Below are 27,500 nucleotides of genomic sequence, written 5' to 3'. Positions count from 1 at the left end.
ACCACAGTGAATGGTTAAGGTGAATCGTTCAGCAATGCATTTACCTTGTAGAGATGCCTTCATTCCACATTTCGATAAGTGAGAAGTGAATGAAGGGTTACAAGACTTTATTTATGAGTAGATAGAAGAAAACTAGACTGCAGCAACAGTTGGGATGAACAGCCTGTTTCTCTGTGTATATTCCTTGTAATCCTTCACTAAAGTTAAGAGGATGAACAGTAAAATCCTCACCGAAATGCAGTCCCATAACGCCAAGCTGTCTCTAGGCTGATACTGTTTTGACTGTTTCTTTCCAAATTGAGGCAAGGAGAAAGCATCTACACAATGGAACAATTAATTGGACTTTGTCCAAATTCATTAAAATATAGTCTGATAAGGTTTGAACAGTGCATTATGATCTTGACACTGTGCAATGTGTCAGGTATTGCATTGTTGTCCTCTCATGGTACGGTTCTAAATCTACAGATTACTTCTTTTTGTAAAAATTTAAGATAACAGTTACTTACTGCATTTAAAGTTGTGGCCATGCGGCAATGTGCTGGGTTTTCACATGATCACTGATTCAGCACACTGTGGTACAAGAGGCACTGTTAGTCCTGTCACACATTATTCCATTGAGTCCTCATAAAGTATTCCATTCCAGGACTGTGCCTTATAAAAATTCTCTTTTGTTCTTAGCTTTTGTAAAGTCCATCTCTTGTTGTTGTCCTTTTTAAAAACAGTGGACTGAAATATGAGAAAGAAGTGTTTTGAAACCCAGGCATTTTTAAGAATGGTTCTGAAAATTAAGAATTTGTTTTCTATTGTGGGTTCCAGCAATGTGCTGACAAAATGGAATTGAGGGATTTGTTTAAACAACAGAGGCTGCCTTTTTGTGCACTCAGGACCAATTAACAGTGACAAAGATCCTCTGCCAACAAGGAGATTGCTTATCAGGTGGCTGGACACCTTGGTCTTTGAGCAAGATAGAGAGAAGCTAGTTAGATCAGAAGAGAAACGAGCAGATCTGCAACAGCCCCAAAAATTGTCTGTCAGTTTTTCAGCAATAAACCACTTTAATCCTAAAGACAATGAAAGAAAACCAGTTGGAACAAGGTAGATTGAGGAGAAACCTTCAGATCAGCAAGAACCAATGCAACAAATCTTGGGAATAACGACCACAGAATTTGTTTCCTCTCTTTTCCGTTCAACTGTATGCTTTTTGTTCCCCTGTTTATGTTTGTCTCTCTGGGTATGTGTAAAGGGATTTTTATCAGGGGTTTTAGAATTTTAATTTGCAGTTTACTCCATATAGTTTATTTAGAAACATAGAGTCATACAGTATGGAGACATGCTCTTTGGCCCAACTCATCCAAGTAAACCAGACTAGTCCCATTTGCCTGCATTTGGCCCATATCCCCCTAAACCTTTCCTCTCCTTGAATAGAGTCACAGTAATTAGAACCTAATGACCTGTAATAAATAGTGATCGTTGTTAAGTACAGAAACCTGGTCAATGCATTCTATCAGTCTGAAAATGAGATATTTTGGGGATTTTGTGTGTTATTTTTCAAAACATAATTAGCTTTTCTGCATCTAGAAATAATAAGGTTTGATTTCCAGCAGGCTACCCTAACAAATTATAACATTTAACAGTCAACAGTTCATAATCCAGGATCCTACTCCATATGGTGCCTCTACATCACACGTTTAGAGCACTTCAAGTCTGTAGCTTACCATAGTCTTCCCAAGGGCAATTAGGGATGAGCATTAAACGCTAGATTTCCCAGGGATTTTCACATCTTATAAAGAAATAATAAGATTCTTCTGTTCTCTATATTGGTCCTGTGGCAAACTCCCCTCTATTCAGTTTTACTAACAGTGTGAAGCACCTCAGTCCTATTCACTTCCTGTAATTCTTGACCCCCAGATATAACTTTACAACTCCAAAACTCACAGAGAATCCAACCGTAAAACCAAAGTTTCATTCAATTCTCTTGGCTCTCTTATCAGGCTTTGTGATCATTTTGTTTCATTTTTCACTCTGTTTCATTTTTCTCCAGGCATGTGTTGCTGTTTCGAACATGGGTTAACAGTTTTGGGAATTGTAATGAGGCTAATTGTACATCTTTTACTGGGAAAAATGCATGTTAATCAGAAACTAATTTCAAGGGTCAAATCAATTTGAAACCCTATCACAGAATAAAGTTGTCCAACCAGAATTCAATTTAGATAAAGGATGGAAGGGTTTGATCTTGTTTCAAAAGGTCCAGCAAATCTGAATGAATTATTTACTCTATGAAAGATATTGTTAAAAAATTAACATAAATAATTACCAAATATATGCATATTCTTTGCTCTTCAATGTCACTTGGCATACACTAAGTGGACTGGAGGAGGAGTGCAAACATAATGTGGTGCTGAGATGAAGGACATATCCCAGGTCAATACTTAATACAGAAACTATTACATATTAAATGACTGAAGAAATTTAAAGGCATATTATCAACACAAAAGCACTTCTCCTTTATGTAATGCAGTCTGATTGCTCTCTGATTTATTAAACTTTTCATTATTTGTAGATATAAAACAATTGCTCTTTTAAAAGCAACTTGTGTGGATTGTTAGTAAGTAAATTATAATGATAATGGTACAGCTGCTATCCAAAATCCAGCTCTATTTAGAAGCTGTGGTGAAAATAATACAAATAAAGATAATTTTATTATTACAGTCTCTGGCAACTTTATGGAGGTGGTAGGTGGAATTTTTCATCAAGTTGGAATTAATTGTAAATTTATTTTAATTTTCTCAAAATCCATTTGGTAAGGAAATCTTGTGTTCTTATTTGATCTGGCTTATACATGACTCCAGACTCAGTGCAATATGATTGACTCATAAGTGTCCCCTGAAATGGTCTCTCAAGCCAATCAGTTCTTAGGCAATTAGGGATGGGCAACTAATATTGACCTTGCCAGTGGACCCCCAAATCCCATAAATGGAATGAAAATAAAGTTTGCTGCTGTTATTTCCCTAGGAAGAGGGGGAAAAATAGATACATTGGATCCAATCAGCTCCAATCACAACCAAACCTGGAGTTCCATTGACAATGATCATGAAATAGTATCAAGCTGCAAATTACCGAAACAACCGAGTTAAAATAATCTCAAACAGCCTTTCAAACATCGCACCAAGATGACTATTTAGCCTCTAGATGAAGTACTGCAGATTTGGAAAGTCTGCAGTAGCACTGCTGCTTCACAGCGCCTGAGACCAGGGTTCAATTCCCATCTCAGGCGACTGACTGTGTGGAGTTTGCACATTCTCCCTGTGTCTGCGTGGGTTTCCTCCGGGTGCTCCGGTTTCCTCCCACAATCCAAAGATGTGCAGGTCAGGTGAATTGACCATGTTAAATTGCCCATAGTGTTAGGTAATGGGTAAATATAGGGGTATGGGTGGGTTGCGCTTCGGCGGGTCGGTGTGGACTTGTTGGGCCGAAGGGCCTGTTTCCACACTGTAATGTAATGTAAAAAAAAAATGGATAAGCTGCTTTATTCCTAATTGTATGAAGATAATACTCTATTGACTCCACTATGTAATGATCCAAAATGAACAAGGAAGTTGGGCTTCCTAGTCATTTTAGTTATGCCTTCAACCCATTGTCAGTGTTTAACAACCAGAGAATTTCAACTTAGCTGCTGCTCGTGAAGGTGGGCAATTGGGTTATTTCTATCCCTCACCTCACTTCTGCTGACTCTAATTAACAGAACATTTCAGTATAAGTGCCAACTTGTTGACGAGGGAAACTCAAATGCAAGGATACTGTCAATGTGTGTTACTGTCATGAGATCATGGAGCATTGCTGAATCCTGATGGCAGGATGTTCACATTTACATTCAGTACCTGAATACGGAGTCTGGAGTCATGTATAGGCCAGACCAGGTAACAACATCAGATTCCAGTCCCTAAAGGACATTCATGAACTAGATGGGTTTTTATGACAAACATGGGGCAGAACCTTATTGGGTGTTAGAAGGTCTTGCCTGCTGACTCGAGAACTGGAGAGAGACCAGCACTTTTTCCTTTTGGAAATGCCCACCAAATGACAAGCCAATCAGACAGTGGTAAGGAATCATTTTTCTGCACAGTGTCCCTGAATACTCAGTGGCCATATACTCCTTGATCCTTCATCCACACAACTCAGTATCAGTAAAATACCAGCCTTACTACTATGCTTGCTCTTAGACCAGCCAAGACCCAAGGTCCAACCTGCAACACTCTACTTTGGAACAGCTAAGACTTGCATGCTTCTCCCAGGGTGCTTTGCATGCAGGGGCAGCTCATTTTAACAGTTAGCTGAAAGCTGCCAGCCCCTGTCTGCTCACCTTGCTTTCGTAGTTCTCATTGACTATAGCACTGATTTACAGACTGGACGTGACACATCACTTTCATAGCACAAAGTCTTTGTGCTCAGTCACCTGCTTCCAGCCTCTGTAGTTTAGCTTATTTCTTAGCGTAGAGAGAGAGAAGGCAGTTTGTGATGGTGGGGAGTCTTTCAATGTCATATTTTCCAGTCAGAGACTTTGAACATGGTGCCCTGCCACATCAGCATCACCGCTGTAACAAGTGCCAGTAGCTTATGCAGCTTATGCAGCAAAAACGTTGCATTTACTTCAAGCAAGTGTGAAAGTCGAAATGGAACAGTCGTTTAGTGTGGTGAAGGGGGAGAACAATCAGTCATTATTTTGACAATGGTTCAGGGGTAGGTTGTGGTCAGTTCAGGCTGTCCTGCTAAGTCAGTTCTGTGGTGGGTCACAGTCAGTCATTGGAGATTGGTCAATAATGATCAGAGTGCTTATTCATTGCAGAACTGAGGTAAGTAAGTAGGAAACCTGCTGTGAAGTCAGAAAGTTGAGTGTAATTTTCTTTCGCTTTGTCAAATGCCACCATTAGGTGCTGAAATGTAATGTCCTGTATTTTTCAATACAGTAATCACCATGGAGATATGCCCTGCAGAGGTAAGTTGACCTTTACATTAACCAGGATTTCCACTGGGTAAAGTACCAAAATGCATTTAAAATGGTAAAAGAAAGAACTTCCTTTGTTGTCATGTTTTTGTGCTCTGTTGTAATTGGATCAGCAGATCTAGCCATTTAGTATAAAAACCACACTTCTGAAACAATACATAATGTTCTCTGCTTATTCCCCATCCATTGATTAATAGACACTCTGCTTTGACCTGGAGATAGATATCTGAAAGTATTTGTTATGATGGAAGTTTATTTATAAACCTGATAATGCTAAAGGATTAGAACCTTTTCTCTGTCTCTTGGGTTTTTTGGTCCAGTGTCAATGATAAAACGTTTGAATTCAGGATTTACTTATATTGTTAGAAATTTAACAGCTTTCCGGTGATTTAAAGTTCACTCCTCTTGTTTTTACATGGCTCCTGTAGGTGCATAGTGCTCATTAGGAGAGTTGCAATGAAGAACACATTAGGAGGCACAAAGCAGGCATAGGATGGCATCAGGGTATGTGAGATGGCTTGAGGGTGGGTGAGAGGAGTGAGGATAAAGTTTAGGGAATCTTTATACGATTTTGGAAGCTGACTTGCTGTGTTGGAGAACACAGGAGACTTTCCACCCATTCCGTCTCCACACTCAGACTCTTCAAGTACTCTACTGCAGCTCACAAAATGTATTGTAAATTGTACCCTTGTGAAAAGACAAAAATCCTTCATAAAATCACACTTTTGTGTGCATTTGTGACCCATGAAAGTGCACAGCTTGGGTATTCCTCAGCAAAGAGGAAGCTTTTTCCCATAGTGTGCAAAGATTTGAAATGATGCTAGAAGACAGAGGGTGGTGGTGGAGGTTGTTTTTCAGACTAGAGGTCTGAGACCAGTGGAGTGCCACAAGGATCGGTGCTGGGTCCTTTACTTTTGTCATTTACATAAATGATTTGGATTCAGGCATAAGAGGTACAGTTAGTAAGTTTACAAATGACACCAAAATTGGAGGTGTTGCGGACAGCGAAGGGGGTTACCTCAGATTACAACAGAATCTTGACCAGATGGGCCAATGGGCTGAGAAGTGGCAGATGGAGTTTAATTCAGATAATTGCGAGGTGCTGCATTTTGGGAAAGCAAATCTTAGCAGGACTTATACACTTAATGGTAAGGTCCTAGATAGTGTAGCTGAACAAAAAGACCTTGGAGTGCAGGTTCATAGCTCCTTGAAAGTGGAGTCGCAGGTAGATAGGATAGTGAAGAAGGCGTTTGATATGCTTTCTTTTATTGGTCAGAGTACTGAGTACAGGGGTTGGGAAGTCATGTTGCGGCTGTATAGGACATTGGTTAGGCCACTGTTGGAATATTGCGTGCAATTCTGGTCTCCTTCCTCTTGGAAAGATGTTGTGAAACTTGAAAGGGTTCAGGAAAAATTTACAGGGATGTTGCCAGGGTTGGAGGATTTGAGCTATAGGAAGAGGCTGAACAGGCTGGGGCTGTTTTCCCTGGAGCATTGGAGGCTGAGGGGTGACTTTGTATACGTTTACAAAATTATGAGGGGCATGGATAGGGTAAATAGGCAAAGTCTTTTCCCTAGTGTCAGGGAGTTGAGAACTAGAGGGCATAGGTTTAGGGTGAGAGGGGAAAGATATAAAAGAGACTACAGAGGCTGGTACAGGTATGGAATGAGCTGCCAGAGGATGTGGTGGAGGCTGGTACAATTACAACATTTAAGAGGCATTTGGATGGGTATATGAATAGGAAGGGTTTGGAGGGATATGGGCCGGGTGCTGACAGGTGTGAATAGATTGGGTTGGGATATCTGGTCGGCATGGATGGGTTGGACCAAAGGGTCTGTTTCCATACTGTACATCTCTATGACTCTATGACTCTATGACTCTATTTACAAGTCACTGGTTCAGCCACAGATTGCACTGTTTTGTGGTTAATTCTGGCATCACACTTTAGGAAATGTATCAAGGACATAAAAACGATATAGCCGAAAATTTACAATGGGACTAGGGATGTAATATTTCAGTATTATTTTAACTCCACAAAACAAGGCCTGTTATTTCCTGAAGAAGGGCTTATGCCTGAAACGTCGATTCTCCTGCTCCTCGGATGCTGCCTGGCCTGCTGTGTTTTTCCAGCAACACACTTTTCAACCCTGGTCTCCAGCATCTGCAGTCCTCACTTTCTCCTGTTATTTCCTCTTCCCCTTTTAATTTTTAAAAACAGTTTCATAGAATTACAGAAAGATGCAGTATAGTTGGAGGCTATTTGTCAGTTCTTCCAATGAGCCATTCAATCAGTTCACTTCAGTTCTTTCCTCATATCTTGCAGAGTTTGAGGTCTTTCTCTTAAATAAGAGAAACTTATGGTGCAAATTGTTAGAAGCCATGAACAGTTTTGATAAAGTAAATGAAGAGAAATTGTTTTCAGTGGCAGAAAGGTCAATAATCAGAGGAGAACGATTTAATGTAACTGGCAAAACAGCAAGAGTTAATATGAGGGAAAAATATTGTCCAGTTACCTGTAATAATGTGGAATGCACTGCCTGAAAGGGATTTTGAAAAAGATTCAATCCTAATTTTCAAAAGTGAATTGAATAAATACTTGAAGTGGTTGAATATTTGCAGGGGTGTGCAGATAAAAACTTGAAGTGGAAACATTTGCAGGAGTGTGAGGTTAGAACAGACAAGTCAAACTAATTGGACAGCTCTTTCAAAGAGATAGCATATAACCTCCTGATATGCTGCATCATTCAGTGAAACTGTCTTCATCATATTTACGAAAAAAATGGAACAAATCATGGTTAAAGTTTTACTTTAAGTTTCACTGAACTTGCCACATTCAGAAATTATGGTAAAGAATCTATCTGCCAAGCTTGTAAAAAATAGGCTGGTTGGAATATCATCATCCAATCACCTAAAGTACCTTAAGGACCAATGCATATGAGGGGGGCATAAATGGGTAAACTGTGCTGCGAATGTACCTGATAGTTTAAGATCAGTTCTATTGCAGCACGCTCAATACTTAATACATGGAAGTGATGAAGGACTTGGAATGCCAGTCACTGGGATCTGCCCGAAGCATGAGCCATAGGAGGCAAACAATTATCGCAAGCATATAGCCACCAGGAGAAATATTTAAATATCTACAGCAAACCTTCAAACATATTATGCCCTATTATATGCTTCATAGATTCCACACTCTTCCCTAAACATCTCTACCACTCAACCTCCCTCATCTGCTAGACAGCAGAGTTGTTGCTTGTTGCTCCCTAACACAAATACAATTTGTGAACTAACTGATGGTGCATAGGGTCAGCAAGCAGCATTTAAACATGCTACAGCCATTAGACATTCTTTGATGCTAAAGGATGATATTAGGAGGTTGTTTAAGTGCACTAGGTATTTTTCCAGGCTCATTGTAATGTGCTGATTTCATTGTTGAGGGTAACAGATCTTGTATCATTGACTCACAATTATGTTCACAAAGTGGACAATTGTTTACTTGACCAGCAGTCTTATATGCCTCTTTTCAAGACATAAACAGGCTAGTAAAGATAATTGAAAGAAAACCACTAAAATGATAGCATAAAAGGGGTTTGAATTAGTTGGACTGGTCTATTCAGCTCTGAAAATAACCAACAAAGACATATTATTCACCTGACTTAATGCTGCACAAAATTCATTACTCTGCAAGAATTGAGTTGCTGTGTATGATGCCTGCATATACTTTGTTAAATTTTCAGTATTTTCATATAGATCTTGCAGCTCATTCCAGCTTCAAGCTCAATCTTTGTACTATTTGTACTGATATACATTATGAAACACAATTATATGGGAATAAATTGTAGATGGTGCAAGTGTCCTTCAACAAACACTCTAGAGATCCCCATTTCTAAAATATATTGGGAATACAGAAGTCTCACTCCAATATCAGGCTAATCAAAGTCATAAAACTATAACAGTTTGATGGTGGATTTTTCTTCTGAATGTTGGGGCATGATACATTGTCAAGTTTAATTGCTCATTGTGATATTACTGATTGGTTCTAAACATTAGATGGGAGCTGCCCAGATTTCCCATTACCACTTTAGCGGGAGTTCAATAAAAAGCATGAGACAAAAACTTAAATAGCCCCATTTGCAGTATTTACTCTATAGCTCACGGATTCTGCCAAACTCCAACCTACATTACAATAGGAGATCAACATAATCCTCACAGAAGATTAGGCTCAATAAATTCTGCCAGGCATCCCTTGTTCACATAGTACAGATGATGGAGGCTAAGTCAAAGTTGAATATCTTTCTCATCTCTGAAATAGGGAGGATGGCTAAACATTACAGTATCTACCTGCAAATAAAACAAACTTTCTTTTATGCTTTTCAAGTGTCTCAATACACTTCACAGCCTATGAGCTATGTTTCACAGTGTGATATCTGTATCAATGAAGGCAGACTTTATTGAGAAAAAGGAAATACAAACAGTGAATTAGATAAATAAGAAAATAATTCCCAAGGTATTCTGAGTTCATTGTTGTGCAGAGTAGACCATGCATCATTGACTCATATCGACAAAGGAGACAATTGTTTACTTGATAAGCAGTCTTAATATACCCCTTGTCAAGTGACAAACAGGCTAGTAATAATGGTTGAACGAAAATCTTTGAAATGAGAGGAGTGTAAAGAGTCAGGGAAAACCACCCCTCAATTTACTGTAGGTATGGTCTCCCCATTAACCTATATAGCTGTAGCAAGCTGTGTTTTAATACATCACATTTGCATAAATTATTTGCTGTATCTGCATGCTAGCTTTTTGTGATTCATGTATGAAGCCACCCAGATCCCTTTGCATTATAGGACTCTGCATTTAAACAATATTTCACTTTTCTCATCTTCTTGCCAATATGGGCAATTTCAAATTTTCCTACATTACACTCAAGCTGCTAAATATTTGCCCACTTATTTTACAGCCTGGGTGTTTGCTCCTGTGGTAAGGGTCAGAGAGGGGTACATTTTCGAACTGACCATTTTGAGAGAAAAAAGCAGTGAGCGTGTCAGGCTCACTGCCCCTGGAACCAGTTCAAAGGCAATCACTGAGGCTGGTTAAAAGACTAGCCTCATAGAATTCCTATAGTGTGGAAACAGGCCAATTGGCCCTGTAAGTCTACACCGATTGTCCGAAGAGTAACCCACCTAGACCCATTCCCCTACATTTACCGCTAACTAATGCACCTAACCCACACATCCCTGAACACTATGTGCAATTTTAGCATGGCCAGTTCACCTGCACTGCACATCTTTGGATGGTGAGAGAAAACCAGAGCAAACCCATGCAGACACGGGGAGAATGTGCAAACTCCACACTCGAATCCGGGTCTATGGTACTGTGAGGCAACAGTGCTAACCACTGAGCCACCATGCTGTGTGACTTTCTTGCCAGCTGCAATGTATCCCTCCCACTTCCTCACACACTTCTAGTGCTCATTCATGTCAACCTATGCACCCATCCCAATGGCCTCTCAAACCCTTCATGCCAACTCTGTTCCTCTACTCACCATTGATGGTCCCTCACACTCTTCATGCCAGTCTATAACTTTCCACTTATTTCCATGGTCCTCATCTCAGTACTCTGCCAACTTTGTGTCAACTTATGTCAGTAGAATGAACACCCCACACATCCTCATGAGTCTTTACATTCACTTTACTAACTGAACATTTCTATTTGGACTCATTACCCCCTACCCCCACCACAATAACCTTTGCCAATGCATTCTCCATGCCATCTCATTCAGTACCCACAATAGGCAAACCTCAATACATAATATTCTAAATATCTATTAAACATTTGAGAGAAATTCTATTCTATTATTTAAAAACTTTCTAGTCCTTATTTTTTATGAAATTAAACATTTGTATACATTGCTCCAAATTAACAGCTAATTCCTCGATAATTTCTCTAAACTTTTAATCAAACTGAATTTATAGCACCCCACTATGATAATGATGAACTGTGGTAGTAGTCAAGCAGTAATAATGCTATAATGATAACCCATGATATTCAACAAACAACTATCGAAACTGCAAATATTTTTCTTTTAATTCAAAGATCAGCATGCTGTATTTTAAGTGTAAGGGATTTAAATAATATGACAGCTTGACAATTCCAGAGATCTTATGTACCATTTATGTCCACTCTAAAAACAAAGTAAGTCACACACTGCTGGATAAAGACCTGTTTCATTAAAAATTAGAGTCAATTTGAACTCAGCCCTGAATTGAAATGGCTCTCCTAGGTTTGGGTCTCTCCCAGGTCCTGTTCCCATTTCTGACAGATTCTATTTTCACTACCTTTCCACTACTTGCTAAAGGATGATCAGTTGTAAATTGTAGGCTTGAATTCTGGTATTGGGGCCTCAGTGTTATTTCACATAAAGTGCACAGTCTCTGTTATCACATGAAAATTCTGCCCAACCTTTCCATATCTGTTTGCAGACCCATTGTATCCTCCTCACAACTAGCTTCCTGCTTTGTGCCACCAGCAAATTTTGCTACAATACATTGATTTTGTCTAAGAATTATTATAGATTGTAAAGAATTGAAGCCGCAGTACTGATCCCTGTGGTACACCATTAGTTACATGCACCAAACTTAAAAATGACCCAAACGTTCTGACTGTTTGTTTGTTAGCTAGACAATCATCTGTCAATGCTAATAATATTATACCTAAAATCATGAACCCTTGTGTAGTGCTGTCTTACTAACTCATTTTGGAAATCCAAACACAAATAATCTTTTTTCTTCTGCTTTATCTGTTCTGCTACTTATATCTGTGCCATGGAAGCTCTCATATCTCTATCAATATGCAGGCCTAACATCTAACCTAAAAATAACCATTTAAACACTCCCACAATCCTGAACCTGTTGTCAGCCTCGCCCTGTATTGAGGTTTGAACACAATAGCTCAACTCAGATGTGTGAGTGCAACCATTGATTTCTCAGAAGGCAGCTGTAAATTGAAAATCTGTAACCCATTAACATCAGCTACAGTTCCCAGCCCCAGATTTTCATGGAATCAGAATGACTCTGGAGATATTTAAAAAGGGTGAATGAGACTCAGTTCTAGGATTGTGTACACTCAAACTGTGTCCAAATCAATATAATCATCGGCTCAGGCAGGCATATTATTTCAACAGCTAACATGAATTGTTGTCTTTGCTTGATTGACATAATCAAATAGTTATAAGTTGTTCGATCTGTGACAGAATTTCTTAATGTCTCAGTTTTTAATTTGGATAAGATTAAGGGGCACACAGTGCATTGTTATTGATACATTAACAGTGTGTCTGATTGCCATTTCTATAGTGTTCTATGAACAGCAGCTTTATTTTGAAAAGAAAATTTGTGAACTTTTCTTTCAGCAATTTTTGTTCTTTAATTGTGCACATAATGTGTGAATGAGAAGGAGGTGATGAGTTGGTATGGAGAGTATAGGGGGCATGGGGTGGCTTGGGGCATATGGTGGTGTTGAATTGGCACAGAGAATATAAATAAGTATGGCATGCTTGGATAGCATGAGTGGAGACAAAAGTATAATGAACAAGAGATGTTGGGCAAGGCAATGGGCTCTAAAGGGTGAGGGCTACATACATAAAGATCACCAGAGAAGGGACAGACTCCCAGAGACTTGTGGTAACCATTCTAACCAACCTGTCACTGCCCAAATCAACCTGCTGCACCTGAAAACACTTTGCCTTCGGGATTAACAGGTTCAAGTCCATCTCGTAATCCCCTCACTACAAATGTTGTGTATAGTTTTTTACCAATACATGTCTGGCAAAATGTAAAATTCCCTAATGGGCTTGGTCGTCAAGATCTCAGCTCTTAGTTTTGATCCAGAACATTCTGGATATTGAAGCTCCTCGGTCCAGACTTGTGACTGTTCACATCAGTCACATTTCCTGAGTTCTTGTTCCCCTTTAACAGAAGAAGATCAATAATGAGACTGATGCCTTGGACAAACATCACAGAAGAGCCCACAACATCTGCAGATACTGCTTTCCATCCACCACCAATGTGCTTTGATGTATTAATCAACAAATAACAGTACAGATAATAAGCACTATTCTTTCAAGGAATACCTCAGGTTCAAATTAATAAAGCCTGATTTCACACAATGATCCCTAATCTGAGATGCCTGAGCTGATTTATTCTCACCCAACATCTGAACAGTAGCCTCTTGAGGTACACTCACAGAAACTGACAATCGGTTATCATAAACCAGCCAAAGTTTTTGGTCTTCCGTGTGACTTTGGAATCTCAAGTCACTTGCTGTCTAAAGTAATCTTCTATAGGACAAATTGCAGCTGAGGGGGAGAATCTGGAAATCATCCAGGGAGAGAAAGTTTGAAATCCACTCACATTCAAAATGTGCACGCTATCTTCCCTTAGCAGAACTATCGAACCCACATATCTTCAAGTACTTATGATTAGAAACATCAGTAGGAAAACATAAGAACTAGCCCCTCATTAGTTGTAGGTTCTTCTCTAATGGAATGACAATTAGCAATGTTCCTCAGAAGAGATTTATTTGTTAATAGAGTACAGTAAATTACACGTTTTTCATTTTTAGTATTAAGTTAAAAGGGCACACATTCCATCCACAATTGAAACCAAATGAACTGTGGAAGCTGTAAATCAGAAACAAAAGCAGAAATTGCTGGTAAAGCTCAGCGGTTCTGGCAGCAGCTGTGGAAAGGTATCAGATTTATATTTTAGGTCAGAACTGAGGAAGGGTGACTGGACCCGAAATGTTAACTCTGATTTCTGTCCACAGATGCTGCCAGACCTGCTGAGCTCTTCCAGCAATTTCTGCTTTTGTTTCTGATTTACAGCTTCCACAGTTCAGAAAAAGTCAATTGTGGATGGAAACAGAAATTGCTGGAAGAGCTCAGCGGTTCTGGCAGCAGCTGTGGAGAGGTATCAGATTTATATTTTAGGTCAGAACTGAGGAAGGGTGACTGGACCCGAAATTAACTCTGATTTCTGTCCACAGATGCTGCCAGACCTGCTGAGCTTTACCAGCAATTTCCGTTTCCATCCACAATTGACTTGTTCAGCCTCACAAAGCATGTTACATATCTGCAGTGAGTATATTCGAAGAATGTAAAATTAACAATAACTAAAACTAATTAATTCATATTGCAGACTGCTCATAATAAATCAGAAATGAACATTCATAGTATTAATAGATAAATACTTAACACCTTTTGATTCTAATTTTTGTCCAATATTTCAGGGAAGGTATTAATCTATTCTGAATACTAGGTTATCACTTGAATTAGCAGAGATTGTCCATTAGAAGGCACTAAGTATTCATCCACTGATGTCACCAAAGCAAAATTCTCAGTGTTTCATCCTGAATGTATAAAAGGCTATTATCTCATTGACATAAGAAAATCCTAGATTGTTTGATTAACATGCTTAACAATGAAGTTGATTGGGTTTGATCTCAAAGCAAAGATGTGCTGTACCTGAAGACAGGGGGTTTTATCATTCTGATACTGTGGAAATCAATGATGGATTATAATGTTAACTAATATTTTAAGGATCTGCTTTCCCCCAATAGCAGATTTACAAAAATAGGATAGAAGGCTCAGAAGTATTTATTTTACATAAAACCTTTAAACAGGTGAAGGCACAACAACTTTATATAAAATAAGGTTACAATATGAATGAGGAAATAAATCACATAAAATTTTCTGGTTCACCAGGTTATAAATACTTTGTGATCTATTGTTATGTAGAGTCATTATTGTGTCTTCTCATGAGATTACCAAATTGTCTTTCTCTGCACATACTAGAGCAACCAAGTCCTGCAGATTTCCTGTTTGTAAACATATTATTAAAACAATATATTCTGGTTAATATTTAATTAGGAAGGACTCGGGTATATTAAGTAGTCAAATTGAACACGGAGTTGAAGGGTTTTGGTGTTCAACTGCATATGTTAATAAAGGTGACAACAGCAGAAGTAGCAATATTACATTATCCAAAATACAAATGGAGTCTGAGGAAAAATGTGTTTATGTAGTGCCTATGCAGACTTATGGCTATTCCTCCTGGGCTGGAAGAATTCAGGCCCATTGCCTGCATAACCTGCCTGGCTTTCCTCTTTCAAAACTGCTACTCTGTGGTGAGTGTAAATAGTTTTGTGTAGATGAAATACTTGCCCTCAGCTTTTGTATTTGAAGGCAGACAATACACCAATAAATACCTGGAAATGTTTTTGTGCTTGTACGTACTAGTTAGGCCACACCTGGAATATTATATACAGTTTTCAGCACTCCATTATAGGAGATTGTAACATTGATGGAAGTGCTAATTGAGATTCACAGGGATAACGAGTTCAATTTTGAAGAGCTGAAAACCAAGGTCTCTGTTCACTAGTTCAGAAGAGGAAAAGAGTGACTTGATAGATTCTTTAAATTTATCCAGGGTTATGAAGAACTAAGTATTGTTAGGTTCTTTTATTGTTTGGTAAGACAGTAATACAACATTAACACAAATTGGATAGAATGGTGGAAATCTGTCATAAACCATTGCTAAAGCAATTGATATATTATTCTAAAGGGAAATTAGAAAGAGGTAAAAGAAATATTTTAAAAGATATGGGAAGTGACCAAGAAAGTATCATTAGCCTAGATAACTCTTACAGTGGAAAAGACCAGCACTGCCTTGAGAAACAATATGACCCTTTTCTGTGGCTGAGTATTCTGAATTTTTATGCTTGTGACCAACAGGCCATTGGTATCAAGATGAAATTTCACAGAAGGTTGTCTGATACAATGCTAATTCATCCTTGTCAATGGACAATAAGCTTTTCAGTTGAGCAAACCCAAGTCAGATTACAGGCTACATGGGAGAAAAAAAAAAATTCTTCATAGTCCATTGTTGGAATAAGGGTGTAAGGACCTGAAATGATTAATGCTGAGGAATGCATGAAGCACCACCCAATGTGATGATATAATGTGGACACAGGCAAAAGAATAACTTTGTAATTCAAACAAGTAAGACCTAACAATGAAGTCTCCTTCATTGTCTGAGTGACAATGTCTATTGTGTCAAAGTAACTAATTCTTGGTTGCTACTTGCAACAAACAACATCATATTTAAGGTAAGTATCTCTTCTCATGAGACTACCACATTATCTTTTTCTGCACATACTAGAGCAACCAGGTCCTGCAGATTTCTTACCAAGAAAGAGAGTGTTAGCAGCAACTCTACATGATGTATCTCTCACCATGATGAGCTTTGATGAGGTCCAAACATACAATATTCAGAAACACAATATCTAAAGAGGTTATCCACAAACCTTAATCCCCAGTTCTATGTTTTCTCCACCATAAACGTCCATTCCAGAGTCCAAAAGGCCAATCTCACCAAAGAACAATCTATTCACCACAAATGAACATCCAATCATGGCGGGTGTCCTGAAAAAGATCAAGAGGTATATTATTGCTTGAAAAGGACAGAAAGACCTCTAAAGAAAGTGCAACCGAACCTAAGAGGTCAGAATATTTCCTAGAGAAGACTGTACTGAAACAAAGAAACGTGGAATCTTCAGAGCAAGTCAGTAATACATTCTGATGAAAGCCAATGCAAACAAATCTTGTTGATTAAATATCAGGAATGAAGAGAAATTCATGGCTCAAATTCAGCAGTGCTTTTGCTATACTATTGCAGGGAGGGTTGGAAAAACAGGGGTGTTGTTGGTAAAGTTTGTAGATGACACAAATATATGTGAGAAGGCAAATCATGAGGACAACACAAAGAGTCTACAAATGGACACGGACAAGTTAAACAAGTGGGTAAAAACGTGCAGTTTGACTATAGTCTGGAAAAGAGTGAGGTTAAGAACTTTAGCAGGAGGAATAGAGGAGCTAAATATTATTTAAATGGAGAAGGTCTGCAGAAAGCTGCAGCAGGAAGGATCTGGGATTCCTCATGCATTAATCACAAAAAGCACACAAGGTCAGCAGGTGATAGGGAAGAGAAATGGAATGCTGGGCTTTTTTCAAAGGGAATGGAATATAAAAATAAGGAAATTTTGTAAAACAACGCAAGGGATTAATCAAATCACACGTAGAATATTGTGAGGTTTTTAATCCCCTTATCCATGGAAAGATATATTGGCAATGGAAGCAGTCCAGAGAAGGTTCATTCGATTGATCACAGGAATGCATGGATTTTCATAGAAGGAGAGGTTGAGGAGGTTCAGCTAGCGCTCATTAGAGTTTAGAAGAATAAGTGGTGACTTTATTGAAACATGTAAGATTCTTATGGGGCTTGACAGGTTAGTTGCTGAGAATGATTCCACCTTGTGGGAAAGTAAGGTGTCACCCATATAAGGCAGAGATGAGGAAGGTTTCTTTCCTCTAAGAGTGTAGTGAATCTGTAAAGTTCTTTACTGCAAACAGTTCTCAAGGCTGGGTCATTAACTATATCCAAGGCTGACATAGACAGATTTTTAATCAGTAAGGGAATCGAGGGGATGGGGAAAAGGCAGGAAAGTGGAGTTAAGAGTTATCAGATCAACACTAAATAGCAGACCAAACTCAATCGGCCGAATGGTTTACTGTTACTCCTATGTTATATAGTCTTTATGCTCACAAGTCCCATGTTCTATGCCAATTTGAAAATTGTACAACTATAAAGATCTGTTGATTCCTGAGTGACATTCACAGAACTTTTACAGAACAAAAGTAAACCATTTGGCCCATCATAAAGGGGACAGTAGTTATGTTGGAGCTCTGCTGAATTGACAGGAAATGGCTGTGAAAAGCGTAAGCATCAGTGCTGCGACCTTGCTTTCCAATTGTAAACCAATGACTAAAAGTGGAGATACTGAATAAACCAACAATGAGGAACATTCTGATCAGATGCAGGGTGATCTAAATGGATTGGAGTGTTGGACCAAAATATTGAAAATTTAATTCACTATAAGTAGTGCAAAGGAATGTGACCTGTGAAGGAAATTTAACACTGGAAGGCGAAACTAAATGTGCTTAGGCTACAGCTCAAGAGAAGATTGTGGATGTGTTAGGAAACAATAACTGAAACGTCTGCATTGCATGATAAGTAAGGCTAAGAGGATATTGAGTGTGTTGAACAGAACTCAAATAATAGAATGTGACGCCAAGCCTAAATAAGATATTTAATCATTCTTGTTGGAATAGTGTGTGTAACACTTGTTGCCATATTATGCAAGTCATGAAACTTTAAAGATGTAGCAAAACGCTGCCCACTTAACTCTTGCTATCCAAGAAAAGGAAACTATGGAAGGGTTTCAGTGGCTGTATTCAGGATCTTAAAGGCTTTTGACAAGTTTAATCCAGAGATTTTATTCATCTTGAGTCAGTGAGATTGGAAATGGTGTTCTGCTGAGCAGCCTTCCCATAGTCATTGATGTAATATGAAGTATGCTGCTATGGAGAGATAGCTGTCTGAAAGTAGGGAGGAAGTACAATGGAAAGGAGCAAAGCTGCTCTTCACTTCCTCAGCATTCTCCCCTTTCATCTCATTTCTAGTATCATTTTATGGCTCCCCGTGACAAAAATCCTTGCAGTTTTGTCAATGGTAGATTATTTGCTGGGATCTTTCCTGCTGATTCCAACCTAAATACTGAAGAGAATTACTACTGGATGTTTATGCAATATGCTGAGAGTATAAGTTATGGATTGTCTATGATGCAGATTATTCATTTGTTATCATTGTCCTTGGAAGGAGGTTCAAAAATACTTGCAAAAAAAAATCAATGGATTTCTGAGGAAGTACTCAAGCTATTTGTGTTTAGCAGCAGGAAGACCAGGGGCTGCTGGGAAGGGAAGTGACTGCTTTAAAAACTTATCTTAAGAATAGGTGGAATGCACACCTGAGCAGGAGCAGACATGGGACAGCTGAGTTAGTGAAGTAATATATTTGGGTGGTTGCGATACCCGAAACACTACTTAGGTAGTGTCTCCCACCAATCCTCCTCTTCCTCTAACCAAAGAAAAAGCTCTGTGCGCCAGATTGGTAAGGTAACTAGTTTTTGTTTTATTTTTCAATAGTCTCTTTAGAAATTTAGAATAGTGGGAATGGAGGTTAGGGCTGTTGAGTGTTCCTCCTGCAGAATGAGGGAGGTAAGGGTCACCACTAGTCTCCGGGCTGACTTCATCTGCGGGAAGTGCACCCAACTCCAGCTCCTTGAAAACTGCGTTAGGGAACTGGAGCGAGAGCTGAATGAACTTCGGATCATTTGGGTGGGGAGGAGTTTACTGAGAGGAGTTACAGGGAGGTAGTCACACCTCAGGTACAAGAAAAATGCAGGTAGGTTATGTCAGAGGACAGAAAGGGAACTGGCAGGCAGTGCAGGGATCCCTGTGGCCATTCCCCTCAGTAATAAGTATACCGTTTTGGATACTATTGGGGGGGAGGATCTTACCGGGGTAAGCCATGAGATATAGGTCTCTGGCACAGAGTTTGTTCCTGTTGCTCAGAAGGGAAGGAGAAGAGGAGCAGAGCATTGGGGACTCCATAGTTAGGGGGACAGATAGGAGGTTCTGTGGGAGTGAGAGAGACTCACGGTTGGTGTGTTGTCTTCCAGGTGCCAGGGTTTGTGATATCTCAGATCGTGATTTCAGGATCCTTGAGGGGGAGAGGGAATAGCCCCAAGTTGTGGTCACATAGGCACTAATGACATAGGTAGGAAAAGCGGTGCAGATTTAAGGCAGAAATTCAGGGAGCTAGGGTGGAAGTTTAGAGTTAGAACAAACAAAGTTGTTATCTCTGGTTTGTTACCTGTGCCACATGCTACCAAGGTGAGGAATGGGGAGAGAGAGGAGTTGAACATGTGGCCACAGGTATAGTGCAAGAGGGAGGGTTTTGAATTCTTGGATAATGTGGGCTTATTCTGGGGTAGGTGGGACCTCTACAAACAGGATGGTCTACGCCTAAACCAGAGGGGTACCAACATTCCCATGGGGGAGGGGAGGAGGATTTGCTAATACTCTTTGGGAGGGTTTAAACTAATTCAGCAGGGATGGAACCTGATTTGTAGTTCTAGTGTAGAGGAGATGAGTGTAGTGAGGTCAGAAATAAGGTTTCAAGGTCGCAAAAGTGCACTGGCAGGTAGGAAGGATGTTTGAAGTGTGTGTACTTCAACACCAGGAGCATTCAGAATAAGGTGGATGTACTGGCAGCATACCTGGCAGTACCTGGGACTTTGATGTTGTGGCCATTTTGGAGACATGGATAGAGCAGAGACAGGAACAGTTGTTGCAAGTTCTGGATTTAGATGTTTCAGTCAGAACAGAGAAGATGGTAAAAAGGGCGGGTGGGGGGTGGCACTGTTAGTCAAGGACAATATTACAGTGACAGAAAGAACATTTGAGGACTTGTCTACTGAGGTAATATGGGCTGAGGTTAGAAACAGGAAAAGAGAGGTCACCTGTTGGGAGTTCACTATAGGTCTCCAAATATGTAGAGATGTAGAGGAAAGGATAGCAAAGATAATTCTGGATAGGAGCAAGAGTAACAGGGTCATTGTTATGGGGGCCTTTAACTTTCCAAATATTGACTGGAAATACTATAGTTCAAGTACTTTAGATGAGTCAGTTTTTGTCCAATGTGTGCAAGAGGGTTTCCTGACACAGTATGTAGATAGGGCAACAAGGGGTGAGGCCATATTAGATTTGGTACTGGGTAATGAACATGGCCAGGTGTTAGATTTGGAGGTAGGTGAGCAGTTTGGTGATAGTGACCACAATTCCATTATGTTTACTTTAGCAATGAAAAGGGGTAGGCATATATGGTAGGGGAAGAGTTATAGCTGGGGGAAAGGCAATTACGATGCAGTTAGGCAAGATTTAGGATGCATAGGATGAGGAAGGAAACTGCAGGGGATGGGCACAATTGAAATATGGAGCTTATTCAAGGAACAGCTGCTACTTGTTCTTGATAAGAATGTACCTGCCAGGCAGGAAGGAAGTGGTTGAGCGAGGGAGCCGTGGTTTAGTAAAAAAAGGTTGAATCTCTTGTCAAGAGGAAGGAAAGGGTTTATGTTAGGATGAGATGTGAAGGCTCAGTTAGAGCACTTGAGAGTTACATGTTAGCCAGGAAAGACCTAAAGAGAGAGCTAAGAAGAGCCAGAAGAGGACATGAGAAGTCATTGGCAGATAGGATCAAGGTAAACCCTAAAACTTTCTATAGGTATATCAAGAATAAAAGAATGACGAGAGAAAGATTATGGCCAGTCAAGGACAGTAGTGGGAAGTTGTGCGTGGAGTCTAAGGAGATAGCAGAAGCACTAAATGAATATTTATCATCAGTATTCATACTGGGTAAAGACAATATTGTCGAGGAGAATACTGAGAAACAGGCTACTCGACTAGATGGGATTACTATTCATAAGGAGGACATGTTAGCAATTTTGGAAAGTGTGAAAACGGATAAGTCTCCTGGGCCAGTTGGATTTTTCCTAGGATTCTCTGGAAAGCCAGGGAGGAGATTGCAGAACCTTTGGCTTTGATCTTTATGTCATCATTGTCTATAGGAATAGCACCAGAAGACTGGAGGATAGCAAATGTTTTCCCCTTGTTCAAGAAGTGGAGTAGAGACAACCCTGGTAATTATAGACCAGTGAGCCTTATTTCAGTTGTGGGTAAAGTGTTGGAAAAGGTTATAAGAGATAGGATTTATAATCATTTAGAAAGGAATAATTTGACTAGGGATAGTCAACATGGTTTTGTGAAGGGTAGGTCATGTGGTGAATGAAGATAAAGCAGTTGATGTGGTGTATATGGATTTCAGTAAGGCATTTGATAAGGTTCCCCGTGATAGGCTATTGCAGAAAATATAGAGGCATGGGATTGAGGCTGATTTAGCAGTTTGGATCAGAAATTTGGTTAGCTGAAAGAAGACAGAGGGTGGTGAATGATGGGAGATGTTCATCCTGGAGTTCAGTTACTAGTGGTGTACCATAAGGATCTCTTTTAGGGCCACTGCTGTTTGACATTTTAATAAATGACCTGGATAAGGGCATAGAAGGATGGGTTAGTAAATTTTCGGAAGGCACTAAGGTCAGTGGAGCTGTGGATAGTGCCAAAGGATGTTGCAGGTTACAAAGGGACATAGGTAAGCTGCAGAGCTGGGCTGAGAGATGGCAAATGGAGTTTAATGCGGAAAAATGTGAGGTGATTCACTTTGGAAGGAGCAACAGGAATAATGAGTACTGAGCTAATGCTAAGATTCTTGGTAGTGTCGATGAGCAGAGAGATCTCAGTGTCCATGTACATAGATCCTTGAAAGTTGCCATCCAGGTTTATAGGGTTATTCAGAAGGCATAGGGTGTGTTAGCTTTAATTGGTAGAGGGATTGAGTTTCAGAACCATGAGGTCATGTTGCAGCTGTACAAAACTCTGGTGTAGTCACACTTGGAGTATTGCGTCCAGTTCTGGTAACCGTATTATAGGAAGGATGTGAAAGCTTTGGGAAGGGTTCAGAGGAGATTTACTAGGATGCTGCCTGGCATGGAGGAAAGGTCTTACAAAGAAAGGCTGAGGGACTTGAGGCTGTTTTCGTTAGAGAGAAGAAGGTTTGAGAGGTGACTTAATTGAGACATATAAGATAATCAGAGGGTTAGATAAAGTGGATAGTGAGAGCCTTTTTCTTTGGATGTTGATGGTTAGCACAAGGGGACATAGCTTTAAATTGAGGGCAATAGATATAGAACAGATGTCAGTGGTAGTTTATTGAAAGAGTGGTAGAGGCGTGGAACGCACTGCCTGCAACAGTAGTAGACTTGGCAACTTTGAGCATTTAAATGGTTATTGGATAAACATATGCATGAAAATGGAATAGTGTAGGTTAGATGGGCTTCAGATTGGTTCCACAGGTTGGCACAACATCGAGGGCCTAAGAGCCTGTACTGTGCTGTAAAGTTCTATGTTATATTCCATTCAATATATGATTGGCCAACTATTCAGTACAGTTGAGAAACACAAGTTCCCATTTTAACTGAATTAAGTTTGGAGATCCATTTCACATCTTATTGATTTATGTGACCTTATATTTTATGACTTAGCTGTTTAAGTGAAAGTCATTATTATGTGCCCTCAACTTTGTTTCAAGCATTAGGGATTGTGCAGAAGAGATGCATGAGAATGGCTCCTGAGATGAGAAACTTAGTGCAGGAAGGTAGATTACTGTTTTCCTGAGAGAAAAGAAGGTTTAGAGGAGATTTGAAAGAAGTATTCAAATCATGTGGGATCTGGACAGAGAGGATAGGGTGGAACTGTCCCCATTCACAAAAGCATTGAGAATGAAAATGGACGGATTTGACGTAATTTGTAAAAGAAGCAAAAGTCACTTGAGGAAATTCTTAATCATGTTGCAAGAGGCTAGAATTTGGAATGCCAGTAAATATCATAGAAGCAATTTCAGTTGAGGCTTTAAAGAAAATTTGACAGTACCTGAACAGGAAAAACATACATGGTTGCCAGGGGAAAAGAAGAAAGGGGAATGGTGCTGGTGAATTGCTCATTTGAAGAGCCAATATAGACATGAAGGGCCAAATGGCCAAATTTTGTGCTATAAAAATTCCATGAATGTCACTCAGGAAACAACAAATCTTTGCAGTTTTAGTCCAATTTTCTAAATAGCACAGAAAATGGGACTTGTGATATCAGGCCAAAAGTCAGGAAATTTGATAAAGCTTTTGACAAAGTCTCACCCTGACTGTGAAATCGTATTAATTAAAACTTAAGCAATATGTGGTACATCACAAGAAAAATGATAAATCTCTGTCTGAAAAGTTAATCAGAAACTCAGCCACTTAGCTGCTCCAAGTGAAAAAGTGGCTTACTGAATTCCCAAAGGTCAATTTTTAAAGGGCATAGCTAGGTCGCTTGAAGTAAATTACAAAAACTACTTATGTGCTGGAAATTACTTCTCCTTTGGATGTTATATGAAATGCAGGCAGAGAGTAGCTATTTTTTCCCTTCTGTGTGTACATGCTGAAGATTTATTACCTGGTGCCTCCAATGTTATCACTAACTTACCACTAACATTGGATTGTCTCCTGCTGAATTGAGTAACTACTGAGGAATTGCTAAGTATACCGGCAAAGATGAAATATGAACATATTCTATTTTGCTTCTGGGCATTATGCTATTATTGTTTTGCTTAGCCCATCTTAGAGCTTTCTGACATTTCTTGCTTTACTGCTTAGTAGTTAGTTCAAGAAACATGCAAGTATCAGTTTGTCAGTATTGCTCCACTTTTGACAAAGGCCACATCAACATATTCCTCAGTAACGTTCCAATGGACTGCACTGTGGAATGATAGATGTCACAAGCTACAGGTCTGAAGTAGTAACCTGAAGATCTCAATATCATGATACCTAGAAGCTGTCAATTGAGCCTTTCAATTGTGTTGTAGATAATGGGATAGTTTCTGCCTCCTGACTGATTGAGTTAACCGAGCAGTTAGAATAACAATGACATAGTCTTGACTTGAGAATGTCACAACAAATTATCTGACCATTTAGTCTCATACATCTATCCCAGTGTTTTTCATCACACAAAGGTGCCTAACTGAATTCCATTCTCCTCACATATTTTAAATTTAAACTTGTCTGTCTCAAGTAACAATCTTGACCTTTTTAAACAAATGATAGGGGGGGTTCAGCTTGAGGTACAACAGACAAGTATCATGTTTAATGCTGCAAAGCCCAATCTATTTTGAAATCTCATTTATCTAGAGATTTGAAGGCACAGGCTCCAAAACTGAGAGTCATGGAAACAATTGTCGGATAAACCCATCTGGTTCACTATTGTCTTTTAGGGAAAACACTACATGTAAGTCCAGACCACAGCAATGTGGATGACTCTTAACTACCCCCTGGGATGGACAATAAATCCTAGTCTAGTCACCGATGGCCTCATCCCATGAATGAATGAAAAAAAGCTCAACCAAAAGAAATACGTTATTTCTATGTAGCCTATCTGTTGCCATTAATATGTGAATAACCTTCCTGGATCCACAACAACTTTCAACACACTACTTCACAAACAATTTTCCAACAGTTAAAAATTACTGTGACTCAGATCCCAAGTAAAGAAGAAATCAAGGTAGTGATGTTCAGCACATAATTATTAAAGTTTGTGTATTACAGATCAACATATAAATCATCATAGAAATATCAACATTTGTAAAAGCATTGTTCAAAAATGTGTTGTTTTATTACTTAACAGTCCATCATTCCATCTAAACTGTTCCAGCTCACGGACCTTAAACAGGATGCAGAAGGGAGAAGGAGGTGATGGCCTAGTAGCATTATTGCTGGACTGTTAATTCAGATATAAAAAGTGTGGCACTGGAAAAGTACAGCAGGTCAGGCAGCATCTGAGGAGCAGGAGAGTCGACGTTTCAGGCATAAGCCCTTCAATGTGATGTTAATCCAGAGATCCAGATAATGTTCTGGACACCTGGGTTTAAATCCTGCCATGGCAGACTGTGGAATTTCAATTCAATAAAAATCTGGAATTAAGAGTCTAATGATGACCATGAAACCATTGCTGATTGCCAGGAAACATCTATTTGGTTCACTAATATGCTTTAGGTTAGGAAGCACTTGGCCTACATGTGACTCCAGACCCATGGCAATGTGGTTGACTCTGAACTGCCCTCTGGGCAATTAGAGATGGGCAAAAAATGCTGGCCTAGCCAGTAACACCTACATCCTGTGAATTAATTTTAAAAAAATTGACGAGTGGAACAGACCTAAGAGGATAAAAGATTTATTCCAGTTCCTAATTTATATCAAAACTTTGATACCTTTTTGTTTGACATTTCATACCCAAGAATTCAAACGCTGATCCCAGGAAAATGTGACATCGCACACCTGACAGCAAGTAGTGGAATTATGGATCATAATCTCCAAAGAATTGAAAATAACAAAGAGCAATGTATGAAAATTATGTTCAGAAGGTTTACTATCCCTGAGACTTGAAGCGGAACAAATATGAAACCTTTATCAAAGAGATCTTCTAAACCTTTGAAACCTGGACAGTAGGTGGAGCTGTGCTTGGAGTGTTTCCATAGATATTTGTTGCTTTACTCGCTGATTCAGAATGATGATGCAAATTATGAGAGATCTATTGGTGTAATGACTGTAACATGGTCAGCCATGTGAACCTGATTGGGGGTGTTAACCTGATCCAAAGGGAGAGTTCTGGCTGACAGATAAGAACAGAGTGTCGGACATTCTGTTCACTCTGAGAGCTGGATCTGAGGAAGTTGGATCAGTGTCAAGGACTCTCCATGTGTCAATAAAGGGTGACTTGGTGACAGAACACTGGCCTTTGTGGAGATTTTTCAATGGCAACGAGAGAAAAGCATACTTCTGAAGAAATTCACTCACAACAATCACCTTTGAGGTGGGGTAAGCACTTCTGGCATCTGCCATTATCTGGGAAGCTTGACTCGTTTGATCCTGCCATTGAAAACTGGGCCCAGTACTTAGAGAGAAAAAAAAATTTAAAAAAAGAATAGGAGTATCAGACATCTGTTCATTCAGATAGCTGGCTCTGAGGAAGCTGGGTCAGTGTTAAGGACTCTCCACGTGTAAATAAAGGGCACTTGGTGACTGGATACTGGCCTCTGTGGAGATATTCAATCAGGTCAACTCAAAATCTTGGTGAGGTATGGCCTGCTTTAATATTCTGAAAGCAACTCACAACTTCTCAGAAAGTAGGAGCATGTTGCTATGGGAGCAATGACTCTTCAATTGTGATGATAAAGAAGCAAGGAGAAACATATCAAAGACTCTGCTGAGGATACCCCTTACTCCCACCAGTTTCAGCCAATAGACTAGCACTGCAAGAGATTCCTACTAAAAGATGAGTGGTACAACTTGCAAACGATATCCCCAAAGCAAACCTCTCTGCTATTCCTGACATCCAGGAAGGACCATATCCACTGAAACTGGCAAGTGACATGCTCACTCAAACCATAAGAAGGAAGACAAGCTTAAACATTAGAACATAAATTTCACTGACCCTATAATCACACATCACAGATTTAACCATGATGTCTTCATTTTAGCTAATGCTAAACTTCAAACAATGCTTAAATGTGGTAACTCATTGGGCATAATCAGCCATTGAAACCTATAGGCCTCTGTGGTCCGTAGATTCTGTCATACAACAGTTCTAGGTACATCTGAAGCTTGCTAGTTGCAAAGAGCAGCTACTGAGGTGGAGACAAATTGAAGGCTAACCCTGTCAATCATCCAGATTTTAACAAGAAATTGTTGCAATATCTGAGACTCCCTAGTAGGTCTCTTGTGATGCAGTAGTAGAGTCCCTATCTCTGGGTTGGAAGCTTACGTTCATGTCCTACCCACTCCACATGTGTATAATAACATCTCTGAACAGTTTAGAAATGTCTACCTGCAATATTATGCCTT

At 39.5% G+C, this 27,500-nt stretch overlaps 1 protein-coding gene across 5 annotated transcripts in view; it reads right to left on the bottom strand.

Moving 5' to 3' along the window:
- The window catches only part of galnt17 (polypeptide N-acetylgalactosaminyltransferase 17), a 416,264-nt gene that overhangs the window by 119,379 nt on the left and 269,385 nt on the right, over window positions 1-27,500 (bottom strand). For all 5 annotated transcript variants that reach the window (XM_087977415.1, XM_087977411.1, XM_087977412.1 and 2 more), the window contains one exon: window positions 16,365-16,482. In XM_087977415.1, the coding sequence (XP_087833541.1) occupies window positions 16,365-16,482 (118 nt within the window). The remainder of the gene's footprint in view (window positions 1-16,364; window positions 16,483-27,500) is intronic.

This window comes from Chiloscyllium plagiosum, unplaced genomic scaffold, assembly GCF_037043375.1.
Source record: "Chiloscyllium plagiosum isolate Xiang-an unplaced genomic scaffold, Cpla_swu_hap1 HiC_scaffold_31, whole genome shotgun sequence".
In the NCBI taxonomy this organism is placed as follows: Eukaryota; Metazoa; Chordata; class Chondrichthyes; order Orectolobiformes; family Hemiscylliidae; genus Chiloscyllium; species Chiloscyllium plagiosum.
The sequence above is the reverse complement of the archived record's forward strand: the minus strand, read 5'-3'. Positions and strand labels throughout refer to the sequence as shown.